We start from the raw sequence: 14,468 nt of genomic DNA on the forward strand, positions 1-14,468 counted from the left end.
CTTCAAGTGCCGGCCTCCCCAACTGAGCAGAGCGCTTAACCCATCCCACGAACAGAGTACTTGCACGTTGGGGGAGAGTGTCTCCCCGAGCAGGCGGCTCCCTTGCTGCCCTCGGAGTACCCAGGCCGGCGTCCAATAACGACCTGTATAAGCAAACAGTGTGTCAGGGAGTCATTGTCTAAACAATTCACTGTCCGATGACATTATTTTCCCCCGGCTGCTCCAGACAGTTCCAGTGTCGGTGATATACTCGCACTTCTTCCAACTGAAGTCTGTGAGCCTGGCCGGCTGTCGTTCCGTTGTCGGTGTCGCAGTCTGTCGGATTGCGTTCCACTGTGCGCCATCCTTCAAGACAGTCTCACGCTGCCTTGGGGGAATCGAAAAACCAAACTTTCTTATCAGCAACCACCCGTAACCGGGCCGGAAACAGCATAGAGTATGGCAATTCCTGTTCACGCAGTGTCTTTTTCACTTCCAAAAAGGTCCTTCTCCGTCTTGTTACCTCCGCGGTATAGTCCGGGAAAAAGGATATTCGTGAGTTTTGAATTTGAATGGCTGGTGCCACTCTGGCCACCTGGAGAATGGTGTCGCGATCCCGAAAGTTAAAAAGTCTCGCTAGGATCGGGCGCGGTGAGGCCCCTGGCTTCGGTGTTCCCCCAGGTACCCTATGGGCCCATTCCACGGTGAAGAAGTTTGAGAGGCCCTTAGGGGCTAGCTAGTTCTTTATCAAGTCTTCCACATACAAGTCCATGGCTCCTGTGGTTTCAGATTCCGGGATCCCCAAAATGCGGACGTTGTTCCGCCGGGAACGACCTTCATGATCGTCCAGCTTTTCCTTGAGCAGTTTGTTGTCGGCCTGCAATTTCTCCATTGCGACCTGCAGATCCGAGACATTCTCCACCAATGATTTAGCTACCACCTCCACCTGCTTCACTCTTTCGCTCATCTTCTGGAGGTCCGCCCGTATCAGGGTCACTTCTGTTGCGATTGCTCCCACCGTTGCTTATACCTGGGCCAAGGCGTGTAAGACGTCCTCCAGGGTAGTCTTCCTCACACCGTCTCCTTCCGAGCCTTTGCCTAGGGATTTGCGCTGCTCCGGCTGGGAGAGTGATTGTTTGTCATAAGCGAATTTGTCAAGCTTAGCTTGAGTGGAGGTGTTTCTGAGCCCTTTGCCCGCCATAGTATTACGCTGATGCGGTCAGCCAGCCGCGGCTCTCTGGGGGGTTGGTCGGAGCGGATGGTTTGTAGGGTCGCCCGAGTTTCAGTGGCGCCCGTCTTCCTAGTTGTTGGACTTCCCACCGACGGTTCCACACTCTGTACACTAGATGCACTAGTTACTCGGGAGTTAGTTCCAAGTAGGTCGTCCGGTCCCTCCGGCGAGAAATTTCGCTCACACAGCGGCGGACGTGATGTAAAATGGCGGCTAGTACGCACTAACTTTACAGACTTCAGTCGTACTTAGCGTCGCCGTCGTCCACTGTAGAGGCTTGACGATGGAGCGATATTTCAAACCTTATTCGATCTGCAAGGATCTGCAGGCTTTCCACGCCGTTATCGTGGGTCTGTGCTCGCTGCGGGCACTTCCGGTTTACAGCGCCGACGTGGCTCCACTTCCGTCCAGGCAGGTTCCAACCCAGCCACTGCGGCTGCACTCATGCCACCAGGCCGCAGACAGGGGTCGATGTTTCTTCTCGTTTCCGGGGCAGCAATGCTCCCAAACTTTTCCTCCAAGTGCCGTTCGGTCACCGGACCCGGGACACCCATTCTGGGTTCGTTTTGGAGCGGATAGGCATGCGGATTGATGCGGGAAGCCGCCTTGCTACGGGAGCCTCTCTAGTTTGCTGCCGCCATCGTCGGCTGCTAGCCACGCCCCCCCTGGTTGCCTTCTTTTTGATAACAGTGCATTTGATGAAACGAGACCCAACTTTATGACCAAAACTACCAGCCCTTCAAAAGTGACGTATCTCTGTATTGCCTCCCTTCTCTACAGTGTCACAAATGTAAGCATGAAGAGACATTGGCAAATGGTGGCTGGTACGAAAAGCTACACACATGGCGTGTAAAGACATAGCCTACCTCCAACTCCATGCCATGCCAAAACAAGAGTAATCAAAGGGCAACTTCCAGGCTTCCAGGCTTCAGTAGTTTGAGTAATGCAATTTTGCAAATTCCACCCACCCCTAGCTAGAAGTCATCTGCACGCGGCTGTGAGCACACCACAGCGGTTGTGAGCTCACCACAGTGGCTGTGAGCCGACCACATCGGCAGTTGTATAATGAAACCTCTGTCTAGTCTACCTGTAAGAGGTGCTTTTAGGTAATCATGTTTAACAGTTTTGTAGAATGGTACTTTTAATCATTGAATTTGTGAAGCTTGTAAAGCCTTTCATATACGGACTGGCACTGCATCCTAAAACCATGCAATGTACTCCAACCTCCACTGAGGCATAGTTCACATTCTAAAAAAACCTCGAAAAAGAAATCAGAATACATATATAAATCAAGATAATGCTTCCTGATGATCCCAGCCAGCAGTTGCAGAAGCATTCTTTGCTCCTGAATTATTTATTATCACAGTTTACAAACGTGCTGATAAGTTTGTCACACACTATATCCAAGGCCATGGCCATTTAGTATAGCACGGCATTAGATGCCCTTCTGCTGTTACAGGGCTTTACCTGTCATTTGGTGAACTTGCTGACAGTGAGGAGAATAGTGAGGGACATTTTTGAGAAGTCAGACAGTAAGGGAGCACTGTAATGCCTGAATAAAGGACATGAAACATCCTGTCACGCAGACAAAATGTTCCTACAGCTATTTGTGTCTGCATAGTATTCAAGTGCATGGCTCTCTTGTGTACATTGCCAACATAAATGCTATGCATTAAAACCTTTGGTGTTATGTTGCCTCCGGTTACATGTATGCATCAATCTGTGTGATCCAAACAATTACTGTAATTGCCCGGTGCGCATCAGCCCAATTATTCCTTTCAACTGCAGTGGCCTCAAGAGGTAAAGCAGGCAAAGAAAAAACAGTGAAGCCCTTTCAGACACTAGTATGGCATACCCCAGATTCAGCCCTTTAAGAAGTGCTCAAAGGACTTTCTCTAGACATGGGCTAGAAGTAGGCCCGGGCAGTAAATTCCGTCCCGCTCATGGAATTTGGGTAATTTTGCGTTCCGCGGAAAACGTGAAATTGCTCAAAATTCTGCGTTCAACGATTGCGCGAAATTTTTGCTTGTTCGCATTATCAAAATGCGTGTTCGTGAGATATTTCCCCCCGAGCACGCAAACAACAATTGCGAACAGGAAAAAAGCATCACGATCAAGCAATTCCGCGTGTTCGCGGAATTTCTGCGTGTTCACAGAGATTTTTTACTGTTTCGCGTAGATTTGAGTAATGCAATTTTGCAAATTCCGCCCACCCCTAGCTAGAAGTCATCTGCACGCGGCTGTGAGCACACCACAGCGGTTGGGAGCTCACCACAGCGGCTGTGAGCCGACCACATCACCTTGGTCTTTGAAGAAGAGTTTCAGCTACTGCCTTGGGTGCTGTCAGGGTCCACACGCCTGCTGGCTTGATGCTAGCCCTCAGGCTGTGCCAGTCCATCCTTTCATCCATCCATCCATCCATCCATTTGTGGTTTATGAATGCAGATGCGGGAGCAATGCAAACAAGCTTAATTAACTACACTAATTCCGCTGAAATAACTCTCAAGCGCCACTCCCCTCCCCTCCACTCCCCTCCACTCCCCTCCTGCTGCTAAATACAGGTTCACGAAACACAGATGTCTTTTTCACAGTTGTTTACTTGGAATAACATTTGAAAACGTAAGTCACAACATGCGAGCCCTTGTTTAATTACACACTAGCTTGATTTATGCTTTACTGACACGGTTTGGCCGCCTAGTTCCTTACTTCTCCGGTGCAGCGCTGTTGTCTGTCAGAGCGCACAGGCCCCAAACAGCTTTATTAGAAACCCTTGATCCGGAGCTCGAGGAAACTTGCAGTGAATTTTATATTGCTTTTCTCCTGCTTATGAGTTGGAACATCTTCAGTGAAAAAAGTTGGTAATTACCCTTTTAGGAAAGCCGACACATCGTTTCATCTGCATACAATAGTTACCTTGTTAAAAGTTTGCTCAAATGTAGAGCAATTGCTCCCCCTGATGTAAAGAACACATCACTTCTCTGCAGGACACAGTGGCGAGAATGGACTACTTTATAAAACAAGCATTGGCCGCGCGGCCGTGAAAATGACGCGGCCGCGAAAGAAAGTGATTGCGATCAAGAGCGGCGGCCACGAGAAGTGATCTGTGGTGGGGTAGGGGGAGAAGAGGGAGTTGTGTGACGGAGGAAAGATAGATGGAGGCTGCGCGCGTGCACGTGAGCTTGCACGCAAGCTTGAGGCCAGAGGAAAAGCTTGTGAGGAGCACTTTGAAAACCCCCTTACTAAAGTCGAGCAAGCAGCGCATGCGCTGCTCTAGGCTCGACCTAAAAAGGAATTACTTTTTTGTAGCCGCATCCCGATTCCATACGGCCCAAGCCCAACAGCACTGATTTTTCGGAGCGGCATCTTCTTTATGGATTTTGCTTAGTGGAAGTGAGAGTCACACCTTCTCTCTCGTTGCTCAGATGTTACTTAGTTGCTTACTTATTTTGATTACCCCTTAAAAAGAAGAACTGACGATATCATGCCAAACACTGGCCTCTGCCTTCTGTAGCTACATGTTTGTAAGAAATTAAGTTATTGATTGAGGGGGTGAAGCCCCCCTCTGGCAGCAACAACACTTGTCAGGGTAAATCATAATAGTCTCTAAATTAACCTGTGCTTAACCCCCTGGTAGCCTGGTACAAACGCAGACAAGGTTAACTTAGAGGCAATGTGTAAAGTATTTATGCAGCACTCAAACAATAATGAAGTGAAAAAACAAAATATGTCAAATCCCAAACAAATTTAAAAAATAGATTACCTTTTAATAATAAAATGATACCTGAACAACCAAAATTCAATTGGTAGAACCAGAGATATGCAGATTTGAAGTTTTTCATGAAAATAGTGCCTAAAAGCACAAAGCACCACTTACGGTCATCTGGTCACCCTAGATCAGGGAAAGTCACAGGTTCAGGCCAGCTACGATGGAGTGCGGGTCAGATTAGCAACCAGATCAGTTGCACTAAAAAGTGACCTTATATTTCCAGTACAGAGAGTTATATTCTCATTGGAGGAGGCCATGAACAACAGCTTTGTGGAAGGTCGTCGCTGTAGTGCGAAGAGCCGGTTGAGTGTGAAGGACGGTCATTGCTGTAGCTTCATGTTGGTGCATGGGCTGAAGCAGGTTTTATGACACCCATGAAAGGTCATGCAAAATGGAACTACAGGCCTGCAATTGCAGCCTGTGTATGCACCACTTACTTAAGATATAGGTTTACTATATTTAAGGGTCACTGCACTTAAAACCTATAAATCACCCCTCTAGCAGGTCTTTACAATCCTGAGGGCAGGGTGCTTAGTTCTAAGTGAGAGGTTGCCACTGCATGAGCAGAACACTCCTGCAGCCTATGGAGTCCATTCTCCCGGGTTGTCAGTGAAGCAGCCATATATGACTTACAGAGGGGCATTACGCGACAGCATGATGACCAACTCTAAAACGGCTGAAACTAACCCTATTGTGTTTGGTGTCAAACATGTTGGAATCCTAACCCACACTGGTAATGGGTGTGGAAGGTATGATTCCACCCCTCAGAAGCGAGCTTCATGGGGTCCCTGGTGTTCCCCGTACCAGCCTTCTAGTCCCGGACAGCACAAAATGGCTGCTGCCTACCAGAGACACATTTCTGCCTTCCTGCTGCTGAGCCAAGCTCGAGCTGGGGAAGGCAGAACAATAGGCATCCTGTCCCAGGGAGGTGGTCCAGGGAGGTGTGACCACCTCCCAGACAGGATTTAGTGTATTAGGGCTGGGTGGGTGTGCTTACCAGCAACCGAAAGTCTGCATGAGGGGCACATTTGGTGTCCCTGTGCATTGTTCAGTTCAAACCAGTCCTCAGGCCCGGACTGGCCGTTGAGGGCACCGGGCAATTCCCCGGTGGGCCGCATGGTTGGGGGCCGGTTTTGGGCCCCTGGGGCCGTTTTTGTTACAGGGCCGTTATGCTGCAAAAACGGCCCTGTAACAAAAACGGCCGAAAACCGGCCCTGTCACAGAGCGTGGTCGCACCTCTCCTCCCTCCCCTCTCCTCCCTGAGGGGAGTTAGGGGGGTCGGCCGAGCACTTTGCCAGGGCCGGTTCTAGTTCCCAGTCCGGCCCTGCCAGCCCTGGGAGTCGTTGACTCCCGCTCTGGTACGAAACTGGACAAAGGACATGTGAGTAACCTCCCCCTGTCCAGACCCTCCCCTGGGAGGGTCCCCTGAATCTTGCCAACCCTCTCCCATGAGTACTTAAGGGCTTACATGGCTGTAGGATCTTAGATTCGTCGTGGACAAGATTCTGAACAAGAAACCACTGCACTTTGACAGTCTGGACATTCTGGACTTCACTGGACTTCGTTTGGGCCTGACTTCGTCTCCCTTTCAGCCTTCCACATTGCCCTTGCCCGTGCACCATACAAGATCCATGCAAGACCTGTGGAGCATCAAGGACAACTAAAGATAATCTCCCTAGGAGTGAAGGAGTCGCTTCCCTGCATTCGCAGGCACCTCAAAACTGCTGACCGGTCTGCTGATCCCAAGCTCCTACGGACTCCAAGGGGTCCACCAACACAGGAGGTGAGTTTCTATGTCCCTCAAGGCCTGAGCTGCCGTCTTACCGAGTTTGAGGCCAGTATGCCTGGTGGGGGCTGCAATACCCAAACCCTGTGCACCACGTTCATTTGCAAGTGCATGTGCTTGTTGGCATTTCTTTAACAAGTGCATTGGGCTCAGTGTAGCCCCAACCTCTGGCACCATTTCCTACCAAGATTTTCAACCTCCTCGCACCAAGTGCTCCGTGGCCTGTTTGGTGAATCTGCTTGACGTCCTCTTGCTACTCCTGTGCCTCTGGGTCTATTTGAGGGTAAACTTTGCTTTTCTTGGGCTCCCCTGGTTGCTCCAGGCCTGCCTGACTTCCCTTGCTGTGCTGGACCTTGCTGGTCAGAATCGTACATTATCTTGACTTTCTGCTTGGGTTGCTGGTACGAAGGCTAGTTGGTAATCCCGCCGGACACCGACCTCATAGCACTCGACAACCTTCATGGGACAGCTTGCATCCAGCTCCTGGTCATCTTCAACGTCGCCTGGTCCCCGCAGCTGCAGAGTCAAGAGCACCGTGAACTAACCTGAAGCACCCTATATCAGTTGGCATTCGTCTACGGAGCCCTTGGTCACTCCTAAGTGACCCAGACACTGTCCCCTCTGCTTTTAGGTACTCTTCATCAAAAATCCACGTTTGGATTCCACCGGACAAATCTCTTCCTTCCAGCAGCGGCACTTTCACGAAGTCCTCCATTGGGTTTGACTGCGGTTTTTGACGTCACTTCATCCCTATGCATCCAGCTTTCCTGGGATAGGTAACTTGGGTACTTCTGTATCCATGCGTGGGCTGCCTCTCCAATCTTCTGTCTTCCACAGGTTTTCTTCGAAGTCCACTGGGTCGGTTCCTTAATCTTTAAAACTTCAACCGCAACTTTCCCAAAGAGTTGTATGGAGCACGCGGTCATGTTCTCACACTGCACCCGTCCTCCGTCGGGTCCCTACTTACTCACCTTGGGTGGTTCCTTGGGGTCCTAGCAATTCTACGTCCTCTCGACATCATCCTCACTCAAGTCGTGGTTCTTATACCACTTAATTAGTATACAGTTTGGTCCCCCCTTGGGGCACACTGTGCATTAATGCTATTTACTATCATTTCTGTGCTTAAGTATTGTGCGCTTTGTGATTATCTCACTGTACGAGATACTGTGTCGTACTCGACAGTGTTATACTATGTGTGGTGGTTCTCCTTTCATTTAAACAATACTATAAGATTGCATTCTGCAAGCTGCTTGACATTCCTTCAAGACTAAGCCTGAGGGCTGCTCTCCTCAGCTATCACTTGGATAGCTTTCTAGGGTTATCTTTGACCTCTTAAATCAGCATAAGGGACTGGTGCAAGGTGCCCACTTTAAATAGTGGACAACATATACCAGGCCAACTTCTCACACAGTTACAGCAGGTTAGTTGAGCAGTTGTAGTGAAGCTTGATTTGTTCCTGTAGCTCACACAGGAGGTCCGCCAACTGACCCTTGGTGTCACTCTGGTTAGCTTGGCATGAAGGAAAGCAGGTCCAATTATCCTTCTCAGACAGTAAGGCAGTCCTTCAAACAGCAGTGCAGTTTTTCTTGTCTAACTTTCACAGGTCCAGGAGTGCTATGAACATCGGATATTTATACCTGGTGCCAGCCTTTGTGCAGTGCGGGAGGGGGATTTCCTGTCCTACTCCCATATCTCGTTCTGGAAGTGCTCTCTCTTCTCCTTTCAAGGCTGTAAACTGTCCAGGGGTGACCAAAGGCAGGGCAGTCCTGGCGTCAGTTTCCTCTGTGTGTGCAGCAGGCAGATTACGTTCTAGTTCAAGTGGGGCTGGATACAGCCCCACCCAGTTAGGTGGGCAGGATTGGCCATCCTGCCCACACCTAAGTCCCTTTTGTGTTACTGTCTGGAGGCAATACACAAATCTCAGTAACAGAGCCATTCACAATCATATTAATCAGGACAATGGCAAAGGTACAAATGGTTTAGGAAAGAAAATGCAAAGTGGCATTTTTAGAATTCTAACTTAAAATCTGACTTTACCATTTAAGTGGATATCAAATTACAATTTTTAGTGTAAACAGTATATTTCTATCTACTTCCAATCTAAAGTTAGCTCTTATTCAAGGTAATAAGGTAACCCAGCATTAGTCAACGGGAGAGATAGGCCCTACAATATTGACAAACAACTTAAGGAGATTTTCTTTGTCAAGACATGTGATACTTAAACATTTATGTCCTACTTTTTAAATACCATGCACCTTGCCATCAGGGTGGTTAGGGCGTACCTTTGGGGTGACATATGAGTATTAGGTTTAGACCTATCAAAAAGGTTTATTTTGCAAGGTTGAAATAGCAGTTTTAACATGCACTACGGGCTGCATTAGCAGACCTGAGACATGTTTTAAAAGGCCACTCTAGTGGATGGCACAATTGGTGCTGCAGCTCACTAGTTGCATTTAATTTACAGGCCATGGGTACAGTTAGTTCCATTTAATAGGAAAATGCAAGCAAATTAAATGTGTCAATTAGGTGTAGTCAAGCACTGAACAGCCAGCAGCTGCAGACAGCCTGGAGGGCCACCAGATTTCTTCAGAAGACGAGCCTCCTAATAATGCAAACTTAAAAAATGGCGAACAATCGTATCAAATCAAAGGATTAAGGATTACATAAGATGCTGAATTCAGCAAATGTCAAATTGTTTTATTTTTTTTTATTTTTTTCTGTCTTTCCTTTTAAAACAGAGAGTAAATGTAGGTTTTCATTCATTTTTCATTTTAATGATTTTATGTTATATTCTCTTTGCAAATTTTGTCAAGGTTTTAATTAACCATATACAATAAAATATTTACTTACTGTAGTCAAATTTTACCATGTTTGAAGGAGAGAGCACAAGCACTTTAATGGTGGTTAGCTGAGATGTAGTGCAGTGTCCTAATGCAAACAGAAATGATTTTAGCAAAACAGGAGGAGTGAAGGCAGGAAGGTTTAAGGTAATACCAGGCCAAAAATGTCAAGTCTAACAATGTAAAAGTTTTCTAACTTGTGTTCCCTGTAAAGGGGTTACACTTTCATTAATGCATAAGCGCTATAAAAACTATTAAATAAATAAATCAACAAAATGGTTTAGGAAAGAAAATGCAAAGTGGCATTTTCAGAATTCTAACTTAAAATCTGACTTTACCATTTAAGTGGATATCAAATTACAATTTTTAGTGTAAACAGTATATTTCTATCTACTTCCAATCTAAAGTTAGCTCTTATTCAAGGTAATAAGGTAACCCAGCATTAGTCAACGGGAGAGATAGGCCCTACAATATTGACAAACAACTTAAGGAGATTTTCTTTGTCAAGACATGTGATACTTAAACATTTATGTCCTACTTTTTAAATACCATGCACCTTGCCATCAGGGTGGTTAGGGCGTACCTTTGGGGTGACATATGAGTATTAGGTTTAGACCTATCAAAAAGGTTTATTTTGCAAGGTTGAAATAGCAGTTTTAACATGCACTACGGGCTGCATTAGCAGACCTGAGACATGTTTTAAAAGGCCACTCTAGTGGATGGCACAATTGGTGCTGCAGCTCACTAGTTGCATTTAATTTACAGGCCATGGGTACAGTTAGTTCCATTTAATAGGAAAATGCAAGCAAATTAAATGTGTCAATTAGGTGTAGTCAAGCACTGAACAGCCAGCAGCTGCAGACAGCCTGGAGGGCCACCAGATTTCTTCAGAAGACGAGCCTCCTAATAATGCAAACTTAAAAAATGGCGAACAATCGTATCAAATCAAAGGATTAAGGATTACAAAAGATGCTGAATTCAGCAAATGTCAAATTGTTTTATTTTTTTTTATTTTTTTCTGTCTTTCCTTTTAAAACAGAGAGTAAATGTAGGTTTTCATTCATTTTTCATTTTAATGATTTTATGTTATATTCTCTTTGCAAATTTTGTCAAGGTTTTAATTAACCATATACAATAAAATATTTACTTACTGTAGTCAAATTTTACCATGTTTGAAGGAGAGAGCACAAGCACTTTAATGGTGGTTAGCTGAGATGTAGTGCAGTGTCCTAATGCAAACAGAAATGATTTTAGCAAAACAGGAGGAGTGAAGGCAGGAAGGTTTAAGGTAATACCAGGCCAAAAATGTCAAGTCTAACAATGTAAAAGTTTTCTAACTTGTGTTCCCTGTAAAGGGGTTACACTTTCATTAATGCATAAGCGCTATAAAAACTATTAAATAAATAAATCAACAAATAAATCATTAACAATGTGTTTTAAAATTAAACCAACTGCATAGGTTCACATTGGTCCACACATAGCATTACAATATCTATCTTCAATAAATAATTGTACTTCCATGATGATTTTTAAATGGGAATTGTTTTAATTGTTGGCTTGATTAACACAGTAGCATTTCACATATCGAATGCAAAACTGCAGTCCTTGCCAATCCCTCTATGCATCATCCCTCAGCAGTGTGCATCCCTGTTCATCATCCTTATTTATTTGAAGTTTTTGGATAGCTCACTTATCGCCTCCAAGCCTCTTATTTTTAATCATTATCACTAGTTGTTGTTACAATGTAATGTTTTACTAACAGCTTGTCCAGTATCTACTTTTAGAGTTTATCTATAGATTAGGCTTATAGTTCAACGTTCATGTGCAAGTGATCAAAATGAGCCATCCAAATGTACCATTACTAGCTCACATCACAGGGCTGCCAGTGTTTGCCATTCTTTGTACGGTTTAGTATGCATGTTTTAGAGTTCTAATATTGTTGATCACTGCCTCTAAATGTTTTACATTGTCACTTGCTTTTATTTTCAATTATCTGATTTGAAATGGTGTGATTTATTTTGAAACTAATTAGACCTGTCAAACAACATGAATGAAGACTCTGAAGAGGGCGAGGGGTCAGAGGGTGATTTTGAGGAGGACGAAGATGCAGAGGAGGAGGAGGAGGAGGAGGAGGAGGAAGATGAAGATGGAGAAGAGATCGAATGTGAGTCTGAAGCAGAAAGTACAGGAGAACCCGACCAAGATCCCGCAGCTCCGCCTACGGCCGATCCCACTATTGCGATGATAGAATGGAACACAGAAACCATCATGGATCAACAAGCACAATACCATCCTAAGGAAGATAGTCCAACTGGAGAACCTATGCCAAATTCAGAAACATCAGAGCTCGTACCACAACCTATAAAGTCTGCAGACGAGACTGAGGCAGGAAGAAAGAAAAAAAGGAAAAAACGCAGGTATTAAAACTTGGTTATGACTTTTTTTTATCTTCAAACTCTCAGGTACAGTGTTCCATGCTCTCTATCAACTCCACTATTACTGAATGGGTTTTTAACTAATATATGGTGAACCACTACTGACAAGGCACACATTGCTCAGCTGCTGGTTGCTCTGTCAGGTGCAGTAAGCCGGTGGCAATCCCAGTGAGACCCTGTTTAGGGGGCAATGGGGCAGACCTGAGCTACTGGGCTTTAACCATTGTTGTTGAGGTTGTTTTCCACTTGTGTCATGGGGCACGTCTTACTATGGCTCTACAAATCTCTGCATGCACCCATCTGTCTCAGTTCACTGGTGAGCCATGGCACTGGTGCGGGCCTGGCTGGCGCAGCACTGTCTGACCACAGGATGTGAGTCAGTCTCAACTGGGTTATTTGGCCAATGCAGGTACAGGCCCCAACATGGGAGGCTCGGTCACCATAGGAGTTGTAACTCCAATCGGGCCAGGACAGTCAACGCAACTGATGCAGCCCTGACCGGGCTGATGCTGGCAAATGGAGCCCTGATTAAGGATACATAGTCACCACAGCGGATGCAGTCCCTACTGGGGCAATGCAGCCCTGATTGGTTCAAAGTGATCATGAATGCTTGAATCGAATCCCGCCAGGAACCTTTTGTGGGAAACCAAGGGAAGCCTTTGTCACCCAGGTCACTCCTAGCTTTACTCTCAAGTAGTGAGCCTTCTCTGGATATTCCTCACTTGTAGGGATACAAGGGACTTTTCCTCCTGGACAGTCTCTCTTCCTGGAGCCCGAGGCAGACCCCGTCCCCCTTATAGCAGGTAGCCAGATTTATAAGCACTACACAGACCCTCAGCCCTCCAGCAGACAGTGCAGACTTCAAGTGATGTCCTGTCATCCCAAGGCTGGTGTCTGGCTGTCAGGCAGACTCCAGCCCTAGTCACAGAGCAGTCCTTTGGAGTGGTCCCTTCCATGGTCATGAAGGGCCTGGAGTTGGAACAAAGTGGATGGTTTGAGAATCTCATTTTGCAAATTTTCTAGACCAGATATGTAAATCCCCTGTCTCAAACTTCAGAACTGGTTAGTTGTGGTTCTCTTTCAAGTGTCCTTCTCAGTTCATTTCCACGGTCAGGGAAAGTTGTGCTCATCCTACATCTTGTGCCATGGGAAGTCAGGCGTATCCAAAATGGATCCCACGGGCTCCAGTATTCAGACTCACTTACAGACTCTTACTACTTTGCATGTGTTACATCCACACTACACATACATACACAGGATGCCATTGCAAGGTTCTGTACACACACATAACAGCAGAACTTTACACAAAAGGGCCCTACAGGCTATATACTCAGTATCCATCATACAAATGTGTGGTCACGCCTCAGTTGCTATCGGTATCACTCTCCAAAACATGCTACACTGCAACAACTGATTTATTTACTACACCCAAGACAGGGGCAGTAGTCCTCTGTTCATTCTAAGGATACGCTTGGTGACCCCTAAATGTCATATGACAAGTTCTGGAACTTGCATTATCAGGGACAGACCTGGGTCTCTGTTCATACACTTAGATTAGCTTGACGCCAGTGGCAAAATAAAAAGTCAGGATACTAGATATACTCAATCGGTTGCTCAGGGCAGGAGAACATGCCCCTATACCATGCAGGAAACATTCCTGTCCCAATATCATCATTACAGTTTTTCATAGTAAGGCATACCACTGTGTCCATGGCCTCTATTATCAAAATGTGAATCACAATATATGTAGACTTTCCTGTTTTCAGTTTCTATTGTTGATAAATTCTGGTGAGGTTTTTTCAATACCTTAAAAAATCAGTGGTTATCAGTGGTTACACATTTTCGCGCCATTAAAAATAATTTATTTTAATTATTATTTGCTTTTTGCACTGATAGTACATGTGTATAGATAGCATGTGCACATGGTATATGAGGTCCAAATAAAATTTTACTGCACCAGAATGGACTAAAAAGTCAATAGCATTCTTCATTAACTCTGAAGATTGTAAAGATGTTTTCAGCATGCCATCTAGCAAGTGACAAGGATCTCGACAGGGAAGAACTTCAGCTCAGGTATCGATTTTGACAGGACATCATACAACTGTTTCACATATGTAGCTGAATTACTGCAAATACAAACAATATCACTCCAATCTTTATTGAACTTGGTAGGAACTTCTTTCAGCTGCATCCCAAGTGACAATGCGCTCCATTTTCACCAAACGTCTGGTGTCATGTTTTCACAACTATCTCAGATGCTTGGTGAGAACATTCTTTTCACATATACCTACCACTACATCTTGCATTGAATGTTTAAAGCTTGGGGTATTTGGCAATTCACTTGCAATCAATACCGACTCACTAGAAAAGGGGGCTGATGTATCAAAAGATTTTACCCATTCTCTGTCTGTGGGTAAATATGATTGTACAT

The 14,468-nt window shown here is 45.6% G+C and overlaps 1 protein-coding gene across 5 annotated transcripts in view; it reads left to right on the forward strand.

The window, feature by feature from the left end:
• The window catches only part of TTLL13 (tubulin tyrosine ligase like 13), a 653,894-nt gene that overhangs the window by 48,967 nt on the left and 590,459 nt on the right, over positions 1-14,468 (forward strand). For 3 of the 5 annotated variants that reach the window (XM_086958162.1, XM_086958163.1, XM_086958165.1), the window contains exon 2: positions 11,635-12,019. The exons of 1 other annotated variant lie outside the window; for it this stretch is intronic. In XM_086958162.1, the coding sequence (XP_086814288.1) occupies positions 11,649-12,019 (371 nt within the window). In that variant the 5' untranslated portion in view covers positions 11,635-11,648. Of the gene's footprint in view, positions 1-11,634; positions 12,020-14,468 lie in introns of those variants that run through there. One more of the 5 variants, XM_086958161.1, reaches the window with a different exon arrangement.

Source organism: Lissotriton vulgaris, chromosome 2_1, assembly GCF_964263255.1.
Source record: "Lissotriton vulgaris chromosome 2_1, aLisVul1.2, whole genome shotgun sequence".
Taxonomy (NCBI): Eukaryota; Metazoa; Chordata; class Amphibia; order Caudata; family Salamandridae; genus Lissotriton; species Lissotriton vulgaris.